A 26,677-nucleotide genomic window follows, 5' to 3' on the forward strand; every position below is an offset into this window, starting at 1 on the left:
TTATTAATTTTATAACACTTTTCACTTATTTTAAAATATTTTTTTATTTTTTTTATAATTTCTAAAACACTTTTTACACTAAAATTCTGACATTAATTAATAAATAATGTTTGACATAAAAAGCTTGGGTTAAAATAGTCATAAAAATGTAAAATATGCTAAAAAATTAATAAAATAAAATATTATATCTAAATTATAATCATTTTATTTTTTTTCATAAAAATCAAAAAAAATATTAAAAAAATAAGATTTTTTAATTACAAATTAAAATAACTAAAAAATTAAAAAGGAAACTCACATCTAAGCCAGTGGATCCACTTAAAAAGTATACATCGTTTTCGGTAAGTGTTTTATTACACGTGTGATTCAAACTGCGTATAAAACCTTCTTCATGGCATTACGTTTCCGTCTCCGCACAGGTTTCAGGTTTCTTTACAAAACCGTCTGATTCTCTCTCTCTCTCTCTCTCTCTCTCTCTCTCTCCAAGACTTTCTCTCTCTAAACTCAAAACTCAATCGATCTCTCCACAATCAAACCATTCCCAAAAACCATCTCTCTCATACAATTCCCATAACCTTCGAAAAAAAAAGGCCTCTCTCTCTCTCTCTATGTATATAGAACACATGATTCAGGTGTGGTGTGTTCTTCACATTAGCCTCGTTTGTTTCTTGAATTTTTTTGTTTCCTTTCCCCTTTTATGACTCTCTCTAGGGATTTTATTTTAATCTTTTATATTCTACATATGTATATATATATATATATATTGTGTTGATTGAGAGCAAAAGCAAAACTCCTTAGGATTGTTTGTTTATGAAATCATTAATGTCTTCAACAGTGAAATTGTTGATTCTTGGACAGAGAGAAGATAGTAAAAAAGAAAAAAAAAGAAGAAGATCAAGACTATGGTCTGGGGATTATAATAGAGCTTGCCTTTTGATTTGAATTTGATCTGGACAATTGCACGAGCCAAAAAGCTGCAGGCAGTTACGTGGGTTTTTTGGGAAAACCAAAAATACTTTTACGGTCTACACCAACTCAGGTGCTGGCTTTATATAGTAGATAGATAGACAGATGCATATGTATGTATATTGTGTAGAGCTTGGGTTGAGTGTTGTTGATTTTCAATATTGTTGATATATTCACGCATTGATGCAATAATTCAGTTAGGCATTTATAGACAAATATTGGTTTCATTAGCAGAATATCTATGAGCCTTTAATTTATTGATTTCAGTGATCCGAGATAGGATCCTCTAAGCTGATTTTTCCTAAGAGTGATCGCATAGTGATTTTTTGTATGGTTGAGATTTTTTTTTTAAGCGACTATCAGTACTATTGTACCCTCAACTTTTTTAGAATTAAATCTCAACCATACAAAAAAATCATTTTAAAATATCAATACCCTCCACTTTTGTAGAATTAAATCTCAATCATACAAAAAATCACTCTAAGATCACTCACCATTTATTGATTTTCAAAGCAGTAGGTAGACATTGCTTGTCGATAATCAGTTCTACTTCCCAACGTCTAACTCGAAATCCATTCAATGTAGGAGTAGTAGGAGTTGTTTTGATTTGGTTGTTGTTTTGCTTCATCTACATGTTTGGGCACTGTTTCAATTTGTTCTAAGTGTTACTTGTAACAATCAAAACTAAATGGCGGTTGTTATTGATGAACTTGTGTTTTATGGAAATTTAGAAACGTTGGAATAATGCAATGTAGTTGAAAGTTTGACATTTAGCTGTACCTATCAAATTTAAAATTTTGTTTGTTCATGATTAAAATGTTTTGAATTAAAGAGAAATTTCAGTGGTTCGTCATTGAACTGTAGTGCCCAAGTGGAATGCAATGAAAAATGTGACATTTTTATTTTTTGTAACAATTTTCTTTTGAAAATTATTTAAGTTAGTTTGGATGGGTAGCTCAACTAGAGTCTTGTTGGAATAAACACTAGCTAAAGTGGTTAGGCAAAATAAATAACATATTTTTTGTGTACTTTTGCTACGCAAAATGCCTTGTAGTATTGGAGTTACTTTGGTAATTTCTTTTTTTGAATTGTATGTGGTAGTAATGACACTTGTTTCGATCATTGCAACGTTTGCATGATGGATGATCCCAGTTACATACCTGTTAACAGTGACTTGAACATTGGCATTGATGGTGACAATTGGTTAGCCGAATTAAAGTCTGATATTTGGTGTCTTGTACAGTTGAACATCAAGCAGGGTGGATCTGGATTTGTTTCTTTTTTTTTTTTGGATTTTGTACATAAATTGATTGGTTAGGTGTTTTCCCCTTTTATTGTGGTTTTCATTTTGTATTATTTAGCATCTTCTTGATGCTTTTGGTAATAAATTTATTCATCAAAAAAAAAGGTCTGATATTCAACCACAAGATAGAAATACAGAGTGAATACTCTTGTTTTTCCCTTGACAAGGATTGTAAACATGCATATGTACTTGTATGTGAACGTATTTTGAATGTGATTGATTAGTTTTCTACTCTGACTTGCTAATTGGGTTGTGTCTATTGGATGCCTACTATTAGATTTTAATTGATCTATGCTGAATTAATACTAGTTATGCATTTTCATGGGCATGCTTTGACTTGAAACCTGTTTTAGAGGGTAAGTAAGTTGCTGGTGATACATTTCATAATATGTGCCAATTGGTGGATTTTTTAATTTTTAGTCTATAAATTGTATCAATCGGCCTTTTTCAAAGAATCTAATGAAGTGGCCTCAGTAAATTGTCATAGAGCTTTTTGATTAGAGGTGAAATATGTGTTTGCCATCTAAGAATTTAAAAGATTTGCCCCAGGAATTTCTGAGATTTTTTACTTCAAATGCATTTGAAATTTATAAGAAGAAAGTATTTTGTATTTGTTCTTGAATAATCTGATAAAATTCTAATTATGGGGCTGGATTTTATAAATGCTTGTAAAGAAATGTTTCTAAAGTATATTATAATTGTTCATTCACAAATTCACCTAAAAATTCATCTTAGATTTCTACTTGAAATTTTGCCACTAATACAGTCAAAGGTGATTTTTTCCTTCCCTGCTGTAAAGTGAGACAAAATGCAAGTGAGTTTGCTGAAAATAAAATAATTAAATTCAATGGCCATAGTGGAATTTTGTAGAGTTATAAATGTTTGAGTATTATGTGAGGTGTGCTTTTGATTTTTTAATTAATGTTTGTTTTTGTAGAATATAAAAGATATTAATGTAGGAAATCTTTGACTACTCCGAGTACAGCAACCTTATGAATTGTTTTACAGTTTAAAAGCATGACAAAAAGTTGTGGATTTGGGGTTCTAATTTCTAAATGATTGATCTTTTTACAACTAGTAGTTTGAGAGCATAGCAGCAATTAGGTATTATTGTTAAATCAAAGGGCTAAGGGTTGGGGAAGAGGTTAGGGTCTATTAGGTCTCAACATGTAAGAGTTTCGGGGGCTGAATTTAGGCTATTCTGGGGCAGCAAGCAGATTAGTGGGATTGAAAAGAATAATCTCCCCCCCCCCCCCCCCCCCTCTCAAGTATTTATAATTTACAGCTATTGCTTCAGTAGATTAGTGATTCGCATTTTTTTGTCGTTGTTGTGTTATCAGTGCTTTATTTGTAGAAATTTCCATAGTTCTTCATCACTGATAATTTGTTAGACTCAGCATTGTATGAGTATTAATTTAAAAGATTAATTTCATGTTATTGAGGATTGCGTTTGCATTATGTATTTTTTGTATGCAATCATCAATTCTTTCTAGTTTATGTTGTGGAAGAATTGAGCTTTTTGCTGGGCTGTTTATTGAATCTCAGATGTCAATAATCACTTACCATAATATAATTTTTGCATTTACAGGATTGAGGATATTAGTATCCTGGTTTCCTTGGCTAACCCCAATAATCTGAGTCAACCAGATAATTTTTCTGTAAAGTTGGAGAAGAAGCTTTATGAAGATGCAGCAACCAAGGTGTGTTTTAGTTAAAGTCATCAGAAGAAATACCTTATTTTTTTAGTTTTCTTTTTGTTGTTCTATGTAAGAATTTATGTATTATTGATTGATGTTTTTGTATTACAAGATTGATTAATTACAATTCCTATACAATCTATATATAGAAGAAAATGTGGTAGTAGGTGTAGTGGAGGTGATAGTGGGTTAGGTGAAGTGGAGTGTGTGGTGAAGTGGAGGTAGGTGAAGTGGAGTGTGTAGTGGAGTAGGTGAAGGTAAAGATGGGAAATTCTAACAGCCCCCCGCAAACTCAAGGAGGAGAGAAACTAACCAACTTGAGTTTGGAGAGAGTAACAAAACAAGAAAATACAAAAAAATAAAAAAGGATAGGAGACACTGTATGGTCGTGTCAGACCGTTGGTGAAGACACTGAAAGGTGGTGTCATAACGTTGTAGAGGACACTGTATGGGGGTGTTATAACGGTGTAGAGGACACTGGATGGCGGTGTCAGACCGATGTAGAAGACAGTTTATGGGTCATGTCGGACCGTTGTAGAAGACAGTTTATGGGGTCATGTCGGACCGTTGTAGAAGACAGTTTATGGGGTCATGTCGGACCGTTGTAGAAGACAATGTTGTGACAGTTTACGGAGTCTTGCTGGACCCTTGTAGAAACTAACCGGAATCAATGTCGGGACAGTTTACAGAGTCTTGTCGGACCCATAAAGGAGCTAACCGGAATCAATGTCGGGACAGTTTACAGAGTCTTGTCGGACCCATAAAAAATCGCATCCTCAAAAGGTGCGCTCAATTTTTCAAAAGGCGTGCCATCAAAAGGAGTGCCCAATTCATCAAAAGGTGTGTCGGACATGATGGCGAGGCACGTGGGCGCCTTGGCTTGCGTGCCCGTTTGTCGGCTGGTGGCAAGAGGCGCGCGATGCGCGTGGCTGCCTTGGCTATTTAACCAAGGTTGATGCTGAGGCTGAGGCAGAGAAAAGCTGCGAAAATCCTCTGAAAAAAACTTCGTTGTGCTGAGAGAGAGAGTCTGAAAAACTCTTCGTTGTGCTGAGAGAGAGAGTCTGTAACACTCTAAGAGAGAGAGTCTGTAACACTCTGTTGCCTAGAAAATGGCTTCATCGTCTTCCCGCGGGCTGCTCACCCTCTTTCCCGACCTCAACGAGTCAACAAGAGAGACAACTGGTGCGGTGGCACTGGAACCTCAACCAAGCGCCCCGGAGTTTACTCCGTTGAACTTTCCGATGCGGTCTGTGGAGCAAAGAATGGCAGTGCAGTCGGATGTGGAGGCCAACCAGTATACTTTAAAGACATGTGTGGAAAGCATGACGGCGGTCACAAATTTGTCGAACCGGCTGCAGAGTAGGACAAATGAGGTGCAGCATTTAAATTCCCAGCTGGCTCTGCTCCAACGCATGTATAAGGATGCGCGAGCAGAGATCAGTGTGCTGAAAGCAGAAAATAAGGAGCTGAAGCGGAAGGCCACCGTGATGTTCTGATTTGGAGGGCCGCCATATGCGGCAGTGGAGGAGCAGGGAGTAAATGTGCTCGGTGGCGTGGGAAATCCGGAGGCAACACCGGCAAGGGCTGGCCAAGACGGAGGCAAGAAGAAAAGACCGGCGGCAGAGTAGAGAAGAAAATCCTGCCGGTGGATGTGGGTTTTTTTTTTTTTTTTTTTTTTTGGTGTAAAATTGTGATCGGGGTTGAGCCCCTGATATGAATAAAATGAGTTTGGTGTGCAGTTCGTCTTCTTCCTCTTGGTTTTTTTTTTTTTTAAGGTTGCCGCCCGCCGGAAGGCGAAGAACACCAAGATCTTTAACCTTGCTCTGATACCATGTAAGAATTTATGTATTATTGATTGATGTTTTTGTATTACAAGATTGATTAATTACAATTCCTATACAATCTATATATAGAAGAAAATGTGGTAGTAGGTGTAGTGGAGGTGATAGTGGGTTAGGTGAAGTGGAGTGTGTGGTGAAGTGGAGGTAGGTGAAGTGGAGTGTGTAGTGGAGTAGGTGAAGGTAAAGATGGGAAATTCTAACATTCTATTTAGACTGTAAATTGAAATATTTTGAGTGGTTATTTTCTTCCTATTAAGATTGCCAACTTTTGATATTCTTGAAGTGTATATGCACTATGGTGCTTTTCTTTCAATGTCTTTGATCAAACTAGCATATCTTTCTATCATTTGAACAATATTCTGAGGAAATGTTTTGATTTTTGCTCAAGGATTTGATGAAGGAATCCAACAAAACCAGTGATTCCAACGTGATTCAGAAGCTAAAAGTACATTTATCTTTCTGTTTTTTAATAGAGGAGAGTTAAAATGCAACTTTGCGATATCGGAAACTGTAGTATTCGAAATATAAGTAACAGATTGACAGGTTTATTAGGAAGAAGCAACTGGTCTAAGCCACCTGCAATAGTATTAGTGGTGAAACCTCGGAAGTTATGAACATGGACTTAGAGGGATGTGATGAACATAACTGTCAAAGGGAGATGAAAAACTTCACTTTTATCCATAGGACCTCAAAAAAGTCAAGTGGTTCTGCCATGTGGAAAGAACACTGATAATTACAGAATTGAGAAAGTGGCATGATTTAGATTATAGAGTGTTGCAAGGAAAAAGAAAATCAAAGCAAATATAGGTAGAGGTAGCAAAAAGACATCACACGGTATGTTGAACTGCATTATTAACTTTAATAGAGTGGAATGACAAAGATTCTTATAAAAGGCTCATAAGATAAAACCGACTCTTCTAAAGATTAAGGTGTAAAGTGAAAAATTAGGTATATCATTGATTGTTGGAGAGCTTGATATGCATTGTTGGGTCCCTTTTCTGCAACTTAATCTTTTGAGACTAGTGGTGATCTAATGTCCGAACTCAGGTTCAAGTCTCTCCATTTTCATTTGTTCCTCGTTTGCATTATACTTCCCTTTATGTTTGGATGATTGCTTCTCCATGTGCAAAAGGGGCTTCACATGAGGGATCACTTAAGCTTTTGGGACTAATAGTGATCTGACACTGACAACCCCCTCCCTCAACATAAAATTAGAAAAGAAACGAAGAACAAGTTTGGCCAACTCTCTCTATGAGTATGCCAAGCACGTCGATATTTATAGTTATCAAGGAAATGTCAGGATTTTTAACACAGGACTTCTCTCCTCTTTTACCATGTTGGCAAGCTACCCCCATAAAATTTTAAGCTAATAAAAAAGAGAGAACTATTTATAACATAACATCAATACTAAAAATGGTTGGGAAAAGACTTTTTAAGGACCTCAAAAGTGATGCAAGCTGTAGTGAAGAGCTCTTTGAAATTCATTGGAGGACTGAAAGAATCCCAACTCACCTGATAAGTAAATATACTAGGGGAGTACCTATTCCTACTAAGACTTGAAAGTTCCTAAACAATAGACTTTTCCAAACTGTCCCTTATCCTCTGGTCGAACAACCACCCTCCCCAAACCCCCAACCGACCATGACAGACACTCCCCGTGGCGGATTAGTTTTTTATATGATATATATGTGTGGCAGCCTCATTCCACCATGATACTGTGTCACACAATACTGTCAATGCATATCAAGTTGGGCTTGGGGTCTAATTAATTGGGTATTTGCAAGTCTCAAACTTTTTTATGGAAGTTACTGATGATGCATTTGAACTTTAATTAATTTTAACGAAAATCCATGGTTATTGGAATTCAGCATTTCGTTTATTCTGTCTAAATTTTATGAACTTTCTTTCTTTACTACCTTCCCCTGCCCCAGCCCTGGTATAATTTTTGGCTCTGCCACTTTAAGTACTTACTTTTCAACCATGTTACCTGGAGAACACAGGTAAACATATATTGTTGAATTTGGTTGAAAATCTGTAAGCATGTCAAACAAATAATGCATACACTGCTGCTAGACATCACAGCTCTCTATCGTTCATATTGACAATATGTCAAATCTGTTTAATTCTTTGTGCAGTCAGATTTTATGTCCAGAATATGTCAGAAGATAATGCCAATGGAAAGCTTGTATTATCATGGTAGCAGCGCTGCTTCGTCAAGTTCAGGTAACGAATGAGATACACATTATATTATGTGTTCGGTTATCAAATATTATTGTATAGACAACGAATAGACCCTCCTACTTTTGGAGGCAATTCTCAGATAAAACTTTTGATATTCTACCTCATGCCCATGATGCTTATTTTCAAACAAAATGACTATGAGGTTCCCATGGTAATTTCAAGTCCTGCAACTTCTCATGAATATGAATTGTACAACTTCAGTTGTTAGTTCCCATGGTAATTTCAGTCATCAGAAATTTTAAAGTTTTCAAATGTTTACAGTTCGCTGCTTGTTGCCACCACAAGCCCTCTAAAATGCCCGACAGCTGAAGTTATCCTTTTTTTCCTGTGAATAGGCTAATATATATGATTGTTCACTTGTTAGAGCCTCAAATGGTAAAGAGTTCAAAATATAGTTCTTTGTCTCTGATAGTATACATTTGCCACTAGAGTTTTTAAATTTATACTGTGGACAGTTGTTCAAAGTGGATAATGGGTAATGTCCCTGAGGCTGTTAAATTATGAAAACAAGGTTTTCACTCAAAATTCATATCAAGTACAAGACTCACCGAGATCTAGACACACATATCTTACTTACTAATCTGCTATCCACATCTGTCCAGTCTCACTTGTGCTCCATATCTTCACTAGCAGCGTCAACATGAACACAATCATAAAGTTCCAAGCTCGATCAATGAAACATGGAAACACCAAGTCTATATAGACCTAGCTATCTTCTTACAAAACATGAAAGATGTTTTGCATAATACTATATGCTCTCGAGCTCACCAAACAGTGGATAACCTAAACAATGAAGTATATGTCTCAATATATAGCAAAAAACAATCCTAAGTCAATGAGGAACCAATTTCCCAAGAAATTTACTCTAGACACGCAAGCCTATGTCAGCGTCTCCATGTCGTGCCGCGAGTATGTGTCTGTGCTTCCTAGGCAAAGCATGAGTTTTACTTTTCGAAGTTGAGTCTTTCTGTAAGATCAAGCTGAAGTCACCTTGATAATGATTCGCTATGGAATATGCTTAAGACTCAACTAAGCCTAAAAATAAAGTAATTTATCGGGAAAAGCCTAAAAATAAAGTAAAAATTACAAACTCAATTTTGGAATAAATTACCAATAAAATGACACATGGGAGTATCTAAACAATTTCCCTCACAATTCCTATATCTTGTAGAGTAGATAATTGATCTGATTACCTATATTATCTTCTTTTTTTTCTTTTTTTTTGGGTACATCGGAAATTCTATATTATCTTTCAATTGGTCTTTTCTTTGCTTTGGCTTTTATTTGAAATAGAATTAGATATTATGCAATCTGATGCCCCACACCAGCTTTTATATAACAATTCATGATAAGTTGCATTCATTTACTATGGTACAGTGTTCTGTTGTTTTAACATTGGCAAGACATTCTGTTGCAGATCTGGTTCAGACTACCAGAACAGAAACTGCTGGTCATGGTTCCAGCTTGCAAAATATGTCTGCATATTCTCATGAGCCTGTTGGCAATCTAGTTGGGCCAAGTACACAGTCAAGTATCTTTGCCAATATACATAGGGAGTCACCCAGGAGTCAGCCATTACAACAGGTGGTTCCCGAGCTCCAACACCAGCAGTTGCGGCAGCAGCTCTTTAAACAGAAGGTCCAGCAACCACATATTCAGCCCTCGCTAATGCAACCAAACATCCAATATAGTCATCATCAACAACAAGACCAGCAAATATTATCATTGCCAATCGAGCTTCAATATTCTCAGCAGCCGATGTTTACAACGGTTCAGGACCAACAGCAAACTGGGCAGCGCCAAAATGCAACAATATTACAACAGAATCATCATGTTGGACTGCTAGAGAAGAAGCAGCAGCTGCCATCATATCAGCAGAACATGTCAACCCCATTCAATCAGTCATTGGGGCTACAAAGTAATGTTTCTGGATTGCAGCAGCAGAAGCAATTCATTGGAGCACGATCAGACATGTTGAAGAGGCAGCCACATCAGCATGCATTGAACGTTCTTCAACAACCTGAGGTTGCAGCACCACAGCAAAGTGTCCATCAAACAACACAGCCAATGCAGTTGCATCAGCTAATGGGTCTACAAGATCAAAGAAATTCATTACAGGAAAGCATGCAGAAAAGGCATCATAATTCGGTGGCTTTGCTCCCTCAGAATGGTTTTATTGATCAACAGAAGCAAACAGAACAGTCTCAAAGGGTGCTTCCTCAAGCCTCATCAGGTACTTTTAAAAAAGTTAAATCATTGAGCAAAACTATTCTTTCTATTTTGTTTTGCAGATTCTTTCTGTAATTTCATATTTAAACATGCCTAGTTTTTTTAAGAACTGAGATGAGATTATACTGGTTGAGATAGTTGCAAAAATAGCAAGATCAAAGAAGAAAGATTTAATTGTTTGGCTGAAGGATATTGCAACTTTAATTGACAATATCCTTGTGGAAAACTTTATACACCAACATGAGAGTAGCTAAAAGAGGCAAAAGTCTATCAATAACTACAAAATGCTGCTTTGACATAAAGCATGGAAAAATCCACCATAAAGTTGGAAAGGTGGCTGTTCACAGCATGAGGTAATCTAGTAATTGCTTCCTGTGCATCCCCATAAACATATGTACGGACATTAGTATTAATTTCAAACCTTGATTATTCTTTGCAGTATTAATTTGGCAAATTGGGATATCTTTGTGCCTGACATGCATTACTTGTGTAAAAGTTTGCTCTAGTGATTAGTCCAACTCAAGCAGTTGTACTAATTGCTTTGTACTAATCCCAAGGGGTTGGCTTGGGGGTGTGCTCCCTTCATGGTCTCAAGTTTGAAACCTCATGGATGCAAATAATTTCTTGGGCCAGTCTATACAGGGCTTTTCCCTGGCTTTAATTGAGCCCCCCGCTAGTGAACAGTGAAATTGGTCTCCCGAATTAGTCGGTTTTTAGGGCCAAATACCAAGTTGTCAAAAATTTCATTGTACTAATTGCTTGAAATATTATATTTTGAATCATATTGTCCAAACCTCAATTTTAAGTATCTACATGGTGTAGAAAAAAAATTTTACTTTAATTTTCAGATATTCCCACTTCTCTTTTTACTATCCTTTTTAAATCTTTATGAATTTCTTAGTAGTGATCACTTTCCTTTTTGTGATCCTGTAAAGTCTTGGATAATATGTTGTAATCCATATTATTTGTTTCTCTTATAACAATGATAAGTTTTTCCTTGAAGCAGTATTCTACTGATGCAATATCACTGTCACGGAATAGCTTTCTCTTTCTATTTTTTTTACAGAAAAAAAAAAAAAGGGTTGGCTGATAAAATATTATTATCTCATTGTCTCTCCTGTAGCATCACTTGACTCCACATGTCAGATTGAATGTGCAGCTTTGGCTGATTGGCATGATCAGGGGTATCGCGAGGTATTTATTTATTTAGCTATAAGTTTTTCCAAAAAATAACTTACTAGTGATTGTAACAGGTAGAATTGGGTTATTGGATCTAAGCAGGATTTATAGCTACTGATTGTGGCAATTTTATTATTATTATTATTATGGTAAAAAATGGAAAACAGTACCTTAATGCAGTGAAATTAATGTGTGAATGAAGAGAAATATAAATGAAGGAGAAAAGAGCAACCTAGACAATGACAGTAGAGTTTCCTAACCAATCAATCACACTTTCACATCAAAGAAATCTTGTGATTAATGGCTCATTAGCTGTTGACATGCAGCCTAATAGAATATTCCCTTGTTTCCTTGTTTAGATTGGATTGTGATTGATTGATTAATTGATTGATTGTGATTCCTTAATCAGTCAATCAATCAATCAATATAAAAGGTGATTCCTTAATCAATCAATCAATATAAAATTTGATTCCTTAATCAGTGGCTTAAGGCTTCCTTTTGTAACAGTTAATTAATTAATATAAAAGGTGATGATATCATAATCATTACCAAAGCTTTGTATTCTCTTAAATTACATGGTATCAGAGCCAAAACCTTAAAAACTGCCACCCACGCAACCGCTGCCACCAACCAACCACCACCTATCACCACCCATCCTCCACCGCTGGTTCCTGAGTCTCTGTCGGAACCAGCCAAGGTCCCACAGAGCTGTTTTTGGTTCAGCCGAAGGCCCCTCTAGCCTAGTCGACCCTTGTGAGGGATGTCCTAACCTCTCTTTGTGTATATTTCAGCTCCTGTGGATGAGTGTTTGAGTGCTACCCATCTTCTGTTGCCCCAAGTTTCTTTCCTCTACTTTCTTGAACACAGTTCAACACTTGTTTTGATTAGAGGTTCATTTTTTCCGTATTTGATTTATTTTTGGGGTCCATAGATGACCCATTAATCTGATTGTTATGTTCCCATAGTGGTCTGTATGTGATTTTGCTTGTTCCAGCCTATTCCATTCCTTTTTCCATTCTTGTGATTCGTGCAAGATTTTTTGGGTTGAAATTGTAAAGTTCTTATGGTTGACCTAACTAGTGAATCCACCACTACTTCTCACCCATCTAAAGGGTTGAGCTCCAATCCAGTTATGACTACTACATCTGAGAACCCGAACCCTAGCCTCAAAATCACCACCTCTCTATTTAATGGTCATAATTACCTTTTATGGTCTCGACACTTTTTCTGAAAAGTAGGGGGAAGATGAGATGTGTTAATAGGAGAGTTTAAGCACCAGGTATTACGGATCCTGACTATGACCAATGGGAGATTACCAACTCTTTAATTATGGGTTGACTCATTCATTCCATGGTTCCTGAGATTGGTGAAGGGTACTTATCCATGAATATTGCCCAGGATATTTGGGAAGCAGTCGCTACTGCGTATTCTCAGAAAGGGAATTTTTTCTCAGTCTTTTGAGCTGCGCCGTTTTATTGAGCGCTCAGTACATGGGGAGCAGACAGTTTTCCAATATTACACCTTTCTCACTAATGGTTGGAAACGCCTAGATCATCTCCTAGATTACAAGCCTATCTGTACAGTTGACTCAGTTGATTACCAGAAGTTTTTTGCACAGGAGAGGGTCTTCAAGTTTCTAATATGCCTCAATGTGGAGTTTGATCCGGTCTGGAGTCGTGTCCTTGGCGTGGATGTTCTTCCATCTCTTCAAGAGGCCTTTGTATATGTACAGAATGAGGAAAGTCGTCATTCTGCTATGTTACCACTGGTTACTGGAGACCGTTCATCATTACTTTATGCTCCTTCTCGAGATGTGACTGGTTACTACTTCTTTCCCTTCCTTAGGGAAGGACACCGTATTTTGTGATTACTGCCGCAAGCTGCGGCATACTCGTGAGACATGTTGGAAGCTTCATCGGGCTCCATCAAGGAGTCGAGGTGATTGGTCTAGTACTAGAGGCAGTCGATCAGACCAATCTAGAGGACATGGCTCTAATCCACGAGCCCATCAATTTGGTGCTGTTGACACCCTTGATTATACTTCCTCTTCAATTGGTCCAACTTCTGATAGTTTATCTAGCATGACTTCTCCTGAGCTTGAGGATGTTTTGTGTCATTTGTTGGCCTGCCGGTCTTCTACTGCTCCCAGTGCATCTTCCTCGTCATTTGCTTGTTTAGGTAATTTAGCCTCTTCTTCTAGTGTTTTCCTTTCCCATAAGTCTTTGCCATGGATTATTGATTCTAGTGCCTCAGATCATATGTCTGGGTCTTCTGACGTTTTCTCAGCATATAAGCCCTCCTTAGGTCAAGACAAAGTTAAGATTGCAGATAGTACTGTTTCTTATATCTCTAGGAAAGATTTAATTCATGTCACCCCTATCTTACCTCTGTCTTCAGCGCTCCACATTCCCAATTTTCTGTTAATCTTCTATCATTGATTCTGGTGCCTCAGATCATATGTCATAGATAGTTTGTTACCTCTATCGATGATTTTTCTCGTACTACTTGGGTGTATCTCATGAAAGAAAAAGTGAGATTTTCTCTGTGTTTCAAATTTTTCATAAAATGATTTGTAGTCAGTTTGGGACCATTGTCAAAATCTTACGTTTTGATAATGGGGGTGAATATATCGATTCAGGATTAGAGAGCTATTTTTCCACTTATGGCATTATACATCAGAAATCTTGCACCAATGCCCCTCAACAAAATGGGGTTGCAGAGCACAGAATCGTCATCTTTTTTATATGGCTCGATGCATGTGTTTTTCTATGAGTGTGTCTCGGTCCTACTGGGGCGAGGCTGTTCTCACCACAGCCTATCTCATTAATCATCTTCCTACCCTGGTTTTGCAAAAACAAGCTCCACTTCAAGTCCTTCTCGGTTTAGAGTCTTTGTTTTCCATTCCCCCAAAAATATTGGGTTTTGTCTGTTTTGTCCACAATCATTCTCCTACTTGTGATAAGTTGGACCCTCGCTCTCTCAGGTGTGTTTTCTTCGAATACTCGCCTACTCAAAAGGGATATAAGTGTTATCAACCTTCCTCTCGTAAATGGTTTGTGTTTATGGATGTCACCTTCTTTGAGTCCCAGACTTACTTCTTGTCTTCTCCAGTGTCATAATCATCCTTTCAAGGGAAGCCTTAGTGTAAAGAGATTCCTATTGTCCCTGTTGCTCCTTTGGTGGAACTAGTTGCTCCTGCACCACCTATTACTGGGATTATAGAATCTAATGCCACCAAGGATAGGGAAGGGCAAGTTTATGTCAGGGACAAAGGCAAACAGAAAGTTACTTAGATACAAGAGACCACTTCTGCTCACCTATTGCCATCTCTTACTTCTGATAAGAGTTCAGATAACTTTGAACCTCTTGTTTCTCTTGAGTCTACTGATATTACTATTTCTGACACTACTGATCTTGGTATTCCAATTGCTAAGAGAAAGGGTGTGAGATCTTGTGCTCAGCATCCTATCTCAAACTTTGTGTCCTACCCTCATTTGTCTTCCTCATATAGAGCCTTTGTGTCAAACATTTCCTGTGTTAGTATTCCCAACCATTTTCAGAATGCTCTCACTACCTCTGAATGGAAACTTGCCATGATTGAGGGAATGAAAGCACTTCGTGCGAATGGCACTTAGGAATTAGTTGAGTTACCTAAGGGAAAACGACTAGTGGGATGCAAATGGGTGTATATAGTGAAGTACAAAGCAGATGGTTCCATTGAACATTACAAGGCTCGACTTATGGCAAAAGGCTTCACTCAGACTTATAGAGTAGACTATCAGGGGACTTTTGCAACAGTGGCTAAGACGAATTCAGTCAGAATACTTCTTTCTCTAGTAGCTAATTTAGATTGACCACTTCATCAGTTTGATGTAAAAAATGCTTTCTTACATTGTGATCTAGAATAAGAGGTATATATGGACATTCCTCTTAGTTTTGAGATCATCAGACAGAGGGTAAAATATGTAGTCTTCGAAAGTCGTTATATGGTCTCAAACAGTGCTTAAATATGGTTTCAAATAGAGTCAGACAGATCACACTTTGTTTGTGAAACATTCCTTACGTGATAAGACTACACCTCTCATTGTTTATGTGGATCATATAGTGCTTACAAGCGATGATAATGAGGAAATACGCCTGTTGAAGAAATATTTAGCTAGTGAGTTTGAAATCAAAGACTTCGGAAAATTGAAGTATTTTCTAGAAATCGAAGTTGCTTGCTCCAAGGATGAGATTTTCATCTCACAAAGGAAGTATGTTCTTGGCCTTTTGAAGGAACATGGATGCTTGGATATAAGGCATGTGATACCCCACTAGAACCTAATTAGAAACTTGGTGATGATGAAAGAGAAGCAGCTATTGATAGGGGGAATTATCAGCGACTAGTAAGTAAGTTCATTTACTTATCTCACTCTCGTCTTGATATTGCTATTGCTGTCAGTATGGTTAGCCAGTTTATACATGCTCCTTATCAAATTCACTTAGAGGTTGTTATGAGAATTCTGAGGTATTTGAAATCTTTTCCTGGAAAGGGTCTTTACTTTTCCAAACCTGATCACCTCAAACCAAGGTTTTGAAAAGCGGTTGCGGTCGCTGTAACGGTGGCGGTGCCGCGGTTGCGGTTGCGGGGTGTAAAGGCCGTAGCGTAACGGTTGCGGTAACCGGAACCGTGAATTTTTTTATTTTTCGCACAATTTGAAAAAAACTTACCGATACGCATATTTTTTTTCCATAATCATATTTATTGGGTTTTAAAATAAATATTGATCAATTTTTATAAATTTTTAAGTATGATTCAATATATTTCATATTTTTAAATCATTATAAACTGAGTTTTTTACATTTTATTTTACTAATTAATGACTTTATATGTCATAAATCCATATTACATGTGTGGTAAAAAAAAAATTATTGGAGTTAGACGTATAAATTTATTTTTTAATTGTTATACTTGTAGAAGCATATGCAAATTTTAACTTGAATAGTTTTTAAAAAATAAATTAGACATGCTAATATAATCATATAAAAATTAAAAAATAAATTATAAAGAATTTTTTTTTGGGGGGTTTGGATCAGTTGAATATTCATTCTTTTTTTAGATAACCTCTAAATAAAAATAAAATAAACTAATAAAAATTGACATGTGTAAAATATCTATTAATATATAATTATAGGTGTTATGTTTTCTAGATATTTTGTAAAAAAAATCAATCACTAATTATTATATATAAGATAAACCAAGACAAAAGTAAGAGAATAAATAAGAGTCTAAATATATATATATATATATTTTTTAATCAAGCCAAATCGATAATGATCACATTATTATTATGATTTTCAAATAATATATAGATAGATACATACAAACAAAATGGTTGACTGATAGTAGCTGAATAGAATATCATAGGTCTTACAGCTTCAACAATTCAATAACATATTATTCATCTTCCCTCTTCTCTCTCTATCACCTTTTCCCTATTTTCAATTTTTTTTTTATGTTTTTTTTTAAAGAAGCAGTTCGGAACCGTTACGTAACGGTACGTAACAGGCCGTTACGGCACCGTTACGACCGCTATAGCGGCCGCTACGGCCAACACACCTGTGAATCTCAATCACACTGCAAAAGCGGCCGTAACGGGTGGCGGTAACCACCAAAACCGTTACGTAACGGCGTTACGTAACGGTTGCGGCCGCTTTTTAAAACCTTGCCTCAAACTGGAAGCCTATACAAATGCTAATTGGGCAGGGTCAATAACTGATAGGAGATCTACATCAGGATATTGTACCTTCATAGGCAACAATCTTGTTACTTGGAGGAGAAAGAAACAAAATGTGGTGGCTAGATCGAGTGCAGAAGCTGAGCTTAGAGCTATGGCACGAGGTGTGTGTGAACTCTTGTGGGTCAGACTGTTGTTGAGTGATCTGGGGATGGGCTAGACAGACTCTATGTGGCTATATTGTGATAATAAGGCTGCCATCAATATAGCTCACAATCCTATTCAACGTGACAAGGCAAAGCATGTTGAGGTTGATCGCCACTTCATCAAGGAGAAACTCAGGAGCGACATGATATGTACTCCTTTTGTGAAGTCAGGCGAATGACTTGCAAACATCCTCACCAAGGGAGTTGGGAGTAAACTATTTCATGACATTCTAGGCTCTTGAGCATGCGAGATATCTTCGCACTAGCTTGGGGGGAAGTGTTAGAATATTTCTTTGTTTCCTTGTTTAGATTAGATTGTGATTGATTGATTGATTGATTGATTGATTGATTGATTGTGATTCCTTAATCAATCAATCAATATAAAAAATGATTCCTTAATCAATGCGTTAGGACTTCCTTTTGTAACAGTTGATTGATTAATATAAAAGGTGATGATATCATAATCATCACCCAAGCTTTGTATTCTCTTAAATTACACAACCTAGTGAAGAACCTATCCTAGTGCTAGAAACAATCTAGCTCAGCCATAAAATTAGAAGAAGATAGGAAAATTTTAAATATATATATATATATATATATGTATGTATACAAAGTCAAGTAGCCTTTAAAATTCACTGCTATAGCAGCATGAACTATGTAGCACAGAATACTGTAATCCATGAACAATAATAGAAGAAAAGAAAAGAGGAAGAAAACTAGGAATCACTACTACAATGCCTTAGGCATCACAATTAAATTATTTTGATATGATGTTTAGCATTTTTATAAAAAGTAAAAATTATTAATTTATTTTTTATATTAATTTGTTAATTTTATTGAATTTATATAAAATGTAAAAAAACAAGTCAATAGTAAAACATTAATCATGCTAAAATTTGGCACAATGGATAGCGCATCTCTGGAGTGAATGTTTTCTATTTATCATGCCAGTTTTAGCAACAAAAAAAATAGACAAGAGATTGTTGAAATTGCTCTACGTTATTTTATTCAAACTTGTAATGTGTTTCATGTGTGTCAAACAATAGACACGTGTGTCCCTCAAGTGTCTAAAGAATGTCTAGGTGTAAAAAATAATAAGCCATATTTGGACGTTTGTTTAAGACATGTCGGGAAGTGTTTGACAAGTGTTGGGGTCACACGGACATGCCCCTTTAGTAGAAGTGTCCATGCTTCTTAGCCTATATAAAAATTATAAAATACCGGATATATATAGTTTTATTTTTTGTTTATCCTTGTTCTTTTGGTTTTCATTTTGATGGAATATCCCAATTCCAACAAACCATCAACTCCTGAACAAACAATTAAAGCTGAACAAATATGCTAATTTGGTATTTTTTTATCATTTAAGTAAGTTTTTAGTGTGCATGTTTACATTTTAGAATTGAACTAAAATTGGCTCCCCTAACCCGCTCCCCAATAATCCTGTGGGGCACCTAGAAAAACGAAGAGAAAAGAAAGAAGAAACAACGAACCTACTCTTATTATTTGGAATACTCTTTATCATTTTATAATTTTTCTATTGTCTTTGCAGCTTGAATCCGTAAGGGATATGTACTTAACTGAAGTGATTAGGTTCTACAAGAGAATCCGTGAATTGTGTCTTCAGGTGCTCAATCTATTTTAATATTCTTTTTATTCGTACTGATTGCATCACCTGCTTCAACTTACTTGGCTCAAAACTGATGTTACTACCTGATTTATTTTGGCATCTGCATTTGCTGCTTTTCTCTTGTTTGATACTATATTTTCTTTTGCAGCCACCCAGTGCAGAGTTAGCTACAAAATACGAGAAAACTAGAATCTTTATGGAGAAAACAATTAAGTTCTTGGAAATGCCCAGAGCTGATATTGTTCGTTGCTCCAAGGATAAATTTTATCATTACCTGAAGCTGATCATATCTTATGTTAATTCATTTCGCAACAAGAACACTGTTCCTTCACAGCAGTATGGGCAACAACTGCAACATGGCAGTCAGTCTCAAATACCTCAGCTGCAGCAACAAATAAACATGAAGCTTCAGTTTCATTCGATGAGTCCAGGATTGACAGGTGTACCCTCTGGTTCACCTCAATTAGCAATGCAGCAACGGATTCCAAATTCACAAGCAAGCAAGATAAATTTACTCCATAATGGCTCTTTAACTGGTTCAGAACCGAAAAATGCTTGGAGCCCATTACAGCATGGTTCTACACACCAGAATATTGTGAGCAGGCCACAGCAGACCAACATAATAAATGCACTGCATAGTGGTTCTTTAAATGGTACGGAGCAAAGAAGTGCATCAGGTCCTTTGCGACATGGTGCTGTAAGATCTTTGTTCCCAAATATGATGAGCACAGTACAACAGACTAACTTTTCTCACATGACCATTGTGAATGCATTAGATCCTACCACGAGTTCCCTTCCATCAAGTTCTACTAACCCATTCCTGAACCTGAAGCAAGAACATAAGCATCAAACGATGCAGGCACAAACACTACAGCAACCAATGCAACAGCCATTGATTGAGCAAAAGAAACAGCTGAAGTTCATGCAGAAGATTTATGAAGTTAATGAGCCAAAGGTGGGTCGAGTAATAGGTTTTAGCTCTGGAGTGCCTCAGCAGTATCACTCAGTTGGCCAACAGATGGAATATTCTCCACAATATTTTCTGCCATCTACTCCTCATATGAACGTTGGTTCTCCTCAAACCTCTCAACATTCTTCTCCACACATTGACCAAAAAAATTTGTTGTCACCTCTATCTAGAGCCGGGACACCTTTGCAATCTGCTGCTTCGCCATTTGTTGTTCCTTCTCCATCAACTCCTTTAACACCATCTTCTTTACCACTGGATCCTGAGATACACTCTTCCGGCATTTCTCCTCTCTCAGTTGCAGAATATACTGAACACCCTCAAACCCCAGTTGGGGTAGCTGAAATCCAATCCCAAGCCACAATCCAAAACCAATTCCTTGCCATTGGTACACCCGAGATATCAGTCTCCCCCTTGCTTGCAGAGTTCAATGGTCCAGAAGACAATCACGAAACAAATGCCAAGGAATTGTCATTTAAGTGCTTACTTGAAGCGGTTTGTTCAATTGGCTTCTTTTCAGATTGCCCTATGTATTTTGAGATATGCATGTTTATAGTCATAAATATGACACATGAAGTTTTATCAATTTTGTTTATTTATTTTTGAGGCAGTGCATATGGAAGAGACTGTTATCAAACAGTTTTGGCCTCCATGAACAAGAGTTGTTTTCATGATTTATGTCCTATTATATGTAGTATGATCACCATTGTGTATGTGGTGTCAATTAGACCATATTGTGAGAGTGTCTATTTACAATTGTCATCACTAGAGATGTCTATCATTTTAGTTGTACGTAGTCCTCTATTAATAGCTAGAAATTGTGAATTCTGATGTTTATTTGCATTTTTTAGGTCAAATCAGTATCACCCAAAGCATTGAGTACCTCTGTACGGGACATTGGCTTGGTCATCAATACAATTGACAGGATAGCAGGAACAACAACCTATGATGAATTTGGAGTTGCTATTAGTGATGATTTGGCGGCTAACATAAGTCATTGTTTACAAGGAAGGAACTTCAGCTTGGATTGTGAAGGCACTTCATCAAAAAGGAAACGTCACATAAGCACAACTGCATCAGATTTCTTATCACTGCCTCTTAATGAAAATGATGGTCTCGAACGGTTATGTTGTCAGACACCGGACGTGGTCTCAAATGCAACATCTAGGATCAAGAGGCCCAGGATTGAGGTCTATTATCCACCCATGCATCATTAATTATTCAAACCAACGCTATTCATGAAAAATGATATGTGATTGAAGAATTGTCCTTTGATGTTAAACGGTGATTAGTTCTAGGATGCATGTGAATGGCTAAAAAAGTTTGGACCTTTATTGGCAATATCATTGATGCAAAGTATAAGAAGCTTAAAGAAAGCTAAACTCAAAGAAGTGACGATACTTGGACATTGGCATGATTTCATAGAGAAACTGATAGAAATCTTCTATAATTATGTTTCTAGTATTATTAGAGTTTTATTTTATTATTATTTTTCTATTTTCTAGGATTTTTAAGGTTAACAGTATTTTGGTAATTTTATATTTACTTACATGGGTTATATGGGTCGCCCATGGGTCAAGTTATTTAATTGAATTTTATTTATGTTTATTATTTAGTCTTAAATTAGTTTTGAAAGTTTAAGATATTATAGTAATTTCCTTTTTTTATTCTAATTGGTTTAGAAAGTCTCTAAAGTCTATATAAAGCCATGTAATGTCTCTAATTCAAGGGAGTTGTTTTTTAATAAAAAGTTGAGAGTTTTGAAGCTTGTTTAGGGTTTGTGTAATGCAACTCAACCCAAAGTGTGATGCCTAAGGCAATCTAGGTGCGATGCCTAGACCTATCTTCTTCTTTTCTTTTATTTCTTCCTTTAATTTCAGCACTTTCACAGCCTAATTACTGTACACGGGTACTGTTCACAGCACCTAGAACAGCCACTGTTTTGATCTCTTTCACCCGGTTTATTAATCCTAAACTAATTCATTCCATTCATTAATTGAAATCCTAAAATTCCTATTGAGTTTTAGCTTTAAGCAACCACAAAAACCCACAGAAAGTCTGTTTTACAGTTCTCACAGCCTGTCCCTAATTGTCCTGCATCAATTACAGATCTCAACCAACTTTTGAAACGAGCAATAGTCATCCGTTCACTTTCTACCACTCTAGATTTGATAAATAATTCATTGTTTTTTCTTGGATAATCAATCACGCACATATCACCTTGCTTAAGAGCATACAATTGATCAAGAAAATCATCTTGAAGATCCCTCAGACGAATAGTTTCTCTAAGAAGCGCTTTACCTTCTTCCCAAGTCAATCCACTTGTATTGGATCTCCCATAATGTGAAAACATCATGGCGAAACCTTAAGCTTTGATACCAAACTGATGCAGGACGATTAAGGACAGGCTGTGAGGACTGTAAAACAAACTTTTTGTGGGTTTTTATGATTGCTTAAATCTAAAACTCAATGGAATTTTAGGATTTCAATTAATGAATGGGATGAACTAGTTTAGGATTAATAAAACAGGTGAAAGAGATCAAAACAGGGGTTGTCCTGAGTGCTGTGAACAGTATCCGTGAACAGTAATTAGGCTGTGGAAGTGCTGAAATTAAAAGAAGAAATAAAAGAAAAGAAGAAGATAGGTCTAGGTATCGCACCTAGATTGCCTTAGGCATCACACCTAGGGTTCGGTTGCATCACATAAACCCTAAAGAAGCTTCAAAACTTTCAACTTTTTATAAAATATCAACTCCCTTGAATTAGAGGCATTACATGTCTTTATATAGACTTTAGGGACTTCCTAAACCAACTAGAATCAAAAAAGGAAACTACTATAATATCTTAAACTTCTAAAACTAATTTAAGACCAAATAAAAAATATAAATAAAACTCAATTAAATAACTTGACCCACAAGACGGCCCATGGGCGACCCATATAACCCATTTAAGTAAATATAAAATTATCAAAATACCCCTAACCTTAAAAATCCTAAAAAATAGAAAAATAATAATAAAATAAGACTCTAATAATACTATAAACATAATTATAGAAGATTTCTATCAGTTTCTCTATGAAATCATGCCAATATCCAAGGATCATCACTTCTCTAAATTTAACCTTCTTTAAGCTTCTTATACTCTGCATCAATCATTTTTTATCTTATTAATGTCTATCGTCAATGATAATAGCACCTTGCACAAATGTAATAGTCTCATAATGGATTCAAGGCATTTAGTGAAAAATTATGATATGCTCAGATTATGGTATTATCGGAAGGTGTTTTGGTTTACTGGGGAAAAAGATTGGCTTGGTGGTTAAGTGTTAAATCTTGATTGTGTTAGGAAAAAGACCATTCTTAGTTAGCAAGCCATTTTAATTCAGTCTTAGGAAAAAAGATGGAAAGAGATTCATTTCTTAGTTAGCAAGCCATTTTAATTAGATTATAATAACTAACAGATTATTTAAGATCAACTTAATGAATTTGTTTCTCTTTCGTGGCCAAGGTCAAATGGCTATTACATTTTTGTTGTTTTTTAAACAACATTGATCATTATGTTTTTAACCTTCCCTGTGAGAGCGTTACGACCCCTAAAAAGTGGACCTGTATACCTCCTTTGTGTAATCAATCTCCAACAATTCTGCTCCCTATTTAGTCAAAGTGGTGATACAAATTTCTTCATACACATTTACTTCTAATTCTACCACCCTTGTGCTGCCCCTCTTTCATCTTAATGTTCATATTTGTAGTTCATGGTATTTGCTTGTGTATCTCAGATAAGTATTTTAATATCTATTGTTGCAGCTCAATGATGCACTGTTGGATGAAATCAAGGAGATAAACCAGAAACTTGTGGAGACTGTAATAGATGTGATTTCAGATTCCACTGAATATGCTGCCAAAGGTGGCTTTGGTGAAGGAACCATTGTCAGGTGCTCATATAGTGCTCTAGGTCTTGGTGGAAATTTCAAGCAACAGTACTCTTCATCAAGAATGGTGGGATTCTTAAATTTGTGAATTCATTTGTATATTAAAATTATTTTCCTTTTGAATTCATTTGTATATTAATTATTTTCCTTTTGTCAACTTTTTCTAATAATGATTGTTTTTAATCTACTTGCATGTTGGCTTCGTTCTGTTACAGTTGTCAATACTCCCTGTTCAACTGCTTGTTCCTGCAGATTATCCAAATTCTTCGCCGATATTAGTCAATACATCGCCTATTGGCAAGAGGTGAGAGATTGAGGCATTTATGTTTTTCTATATGCATTGGTCTTCAAAACTAAGTGGTTGTGTCACACACATTTCTGCACATTAACCTAGATTCAGAAACACATCTATATCTATTATTTTTATGTAGTGATATCACTGAGATGTGATGTAAGAGAGTCCAATAACCATGCCAAATTTTATTTTTTCTATTGCTGATCATGTAATCCAACAGTATACAACAAAAAGGTAGACATGCTCAACCATGTGACTTTTTTTTAGTCTATGATAATCATTAAAAGACATATTTGAGTACTCATTTCTTGAAAATGATAATTTTTTGGATTTTGGATTTAGTTCGAGTCCTATCATAGTGACATAGATCTAAGTAAGGGTGGCAAGAAACCACTCAAGTTTGACACAACTTTTAGTAAGCCAAGTGAGCCAAGTGCAATTTCAGTTTTGTTCAATTGTAGTGGCTTGTCAACACTTCAAAATAAAATAAGCTCGGTTCAATTATTGTCAAACATATACTAATTGTTGGAAATCAACTGGAATACAATCTATTACTTGGTCTAGCTCATTTACAGGCCCAGAAGGGTTATGTTACAATTCATTCATTATGGGTATCTACTGGGAACAGCATGTATAATAATGTGAAAATAACTTTTGTGCGTTCTTTTCTCAATACAAGCAAACCAATCATTATGACATGACATTTTTTGGTCTACAGAGATGCTAAAGAATTGGAAAATCTGTCAGAGAGGGCAAGGTTAAGGTTCAGTTTATCACTTTGCGAGCTTTCGCAGCCCATGTCACTTGGAGAGATGGCAAGGACTTGGGATGTTTGTGCTCGCACAGTTCTTTCTGAGTTCGCACAGAGCATGGGAGGAGGCTCCTTCAGTACAACATATGGCACATGGGAGAACTGCATAACTGCTTCGTAAACTTGGGGCATTGACATCTGTAATCTTTCGCAACCAATGTCACTTGGAACGGTAATGTTATATAAACAGAATTTCTATACAAAGATTATATATAGAATGATGTGGCTCAATTATAGCGTTCATTGGAAATCAAAATGCCCACCACTATAAGTTATAATTACATAAATGTCATTGACATACATATTGTTCTGTATGACCTTTTTGTATGAAATGAATGTATAGAATTTTTCCACTTGGAAAGGTGGCTGACAACTTGGGATGTTTGTGCTCAGAAGTTTGCTCCAAATTTGGCGAAGTATTAGGAGGATGCTGCAGTTCAAGATATGGTTTGCGGGAAAATTGCGTAACTGCCGTTTGGCCAACTGCTGTTTGACCATCTTGAATGCCAACTTTGGTAAAGGTAATAAAAGTAATGAATAGAAAAAGGGGAAACTATGTCTAGTCTAAGTTGCTGGAAGCTTAGGTAGAGTTTGCTGATTTTAGGTAGATAGTGAGGGGTGAGTCATAACGCAGAGATAGCAAGAGTTTGTACATATGATCTTAGTTCTTCAAATATGGATAGTTTTTGGGCAATGCCATTAATAAAATATATACTGGGTAATTTTGATGTTCTTTGAAATTGCCCCTCACCTCTTCTCCCCTCCCCTATTTATCTCTCTCAGAATTGGTCAATTTTAAAGGGTAATTGCAAATTAGTGGGACTTGTAAAAAATAATTGTAAAAATATAAAGTTACAAGTTGGTCTGTGTAATGATGCAACTGAAACTTGTGACTGCATTTTTTTTGGAGCTTAGATTCCACTTGCAACTACATTCACTTCTTCCTATTTATTGTAATTCCCTCAATTTTAAGGGGTTGTTTGGGATGATCTAAATAAGTACACTTTTTGACTTTTTATGAAATATGGGTTGGATTTGGGTTGAGTTTGAAGTGATCTGTTAGAGAGGTGATGTGACTTAAATAAGATGATGTGACTTAAATAGGATAGTGACTTTGTGACTTTTTGACTTTTTGTCTTTTTCAAGACATGCCAAACTTGGCCTAAATATCTCATTTTATGACATGAAAGGCAAAGTTCTAACACTCATCTTAGCTAGACATGATTGAAATTCTTTAATATGTTTGGTATTAATGGAATGGAATGTTTATTTTGTTCTTTTTCCATATTTATATAAAGGTTCAAATGTCCATGCCATTGAAATGTTTGCTCTCACAATTCCTTAGCATTACCATTTCAATCTAGGAGTTAGCAAATGGACATTCCAAGTACGATGATCATATAATAGTCAAAAGGTCTTTCATGTGATTTTAATCATTTTGCATTTTATCTCTCTACCATTATTAATTTCGTTCATGATGTATTTAAAGGAGAAAAGGTAAGGAAATGCAAATGAAATATAATTATATTTTATAAACATTTTTTCTTTTTCTTTTTAAATTTTTATCCAAATCTATAAACTAAACACATCCTCGATTTGACAAAATTTGTGACATACGTGACTAATTTAAGAGCTGAAAGAAAAAATATATATATAAATAAAAT

General features: G+C 36.0%; 1 protein-coding gene across 3 annotated transcripts; it reads left to right on the plus strand.

Moving 5' to 3' along the window:
- Window positions 1-412: 412 nt before the first annotated feature.
- LOC114263189 (mediator of RNA polymerase II transcription subunit 15a) lies at window positions 413-25,744 on the plus strand. 3 transcript variants are annotated; one of them, XR_014346467.1, is made up of 13 exons: window positions 413-632; window positions 859-1,039; window positions 3,858-3,969; window positions 7,943-8,030; window positions 9,466-10,281; window positions 11,401-11,471; window positions 18,932-19,006; window positions 19,158-20,471; window positions 20,828-21,166; window positions 23,783-23,974; window positions 24,123-24,211; window positions 24,921-25,185; window positions 25,407-25,744. XR_014346467.1 is itself a non-coding variant. In XM_028203698.2 (12 exons), the coding sequence occupies exons 4-12, from the start codon at window positions 7,952-7,954 to the stop codon at window positions 25,132-25,134; spliced, it is 3,189 nt and encodes a 1,062-aa protein (XP_028059499.2). In that variant the 5' UTR covers window positions 413-632; window positions 859-1,039; window positions 3,858-3,969; window positions 7,943-7,951; the 3' UTR covers window positions 25,135-25,263. The 3 variants fall into 3 exon arrangements, 1 of the variants encoding a protein (XP_028059499.2); XM_028203698.2 differs by lacking the exon at window positions 25,407-25,744 and having other exon boundaries at window positions 24,921-25,263; XR_014346468.1 differs by lacking the exon at window positions 413-632 and having other exon boundaries at window positions 836-1,039.
- The last annotated feature ends 933 nt before the right edge of the window (window positions 25,745-26,677 follow it).

The sequence above is a fragment of the Camellia sinensis genome, chromosome 12 (assembly GCF_055761805.1).
Source record: "Camellia sinensis isolate YWXY chromosome 12, ASM5576180v1, whole genome shotgun sequence".
Taxonomy (NCBI): Eukaryota; Viridiplantae; Streptophyta; class Magnoliopsida; order Ericales; family Theaceae; genus Camellia; species Camellia sinensis.

Excerpts from the sequence above, each read along its gene's own strand:
- LOC114263189 (XM_028203698.2), top strand. The coding sequence starts at position 7,952 with ATGTCCAGAATATGTCAGAAGATAATGCCAATGGAAAGCTTGTATTAT. Across the intron at positions 19,007-19,157 it reads TCCGTGAATTGTGTCTTCAG|CCACCCAGTGCAGAGTTAGC; the intron begins GTGCTCAATCTA and ends TTTCTTTTGCAG. Across the intron at positions 20,472-20,827 it reads TTAAGTGCTTACTTGAAGCG|GTCAAATCAGTATCACCCAA; the intron begins GTTTGTTCAATT and ends TGCATTTTTTAG.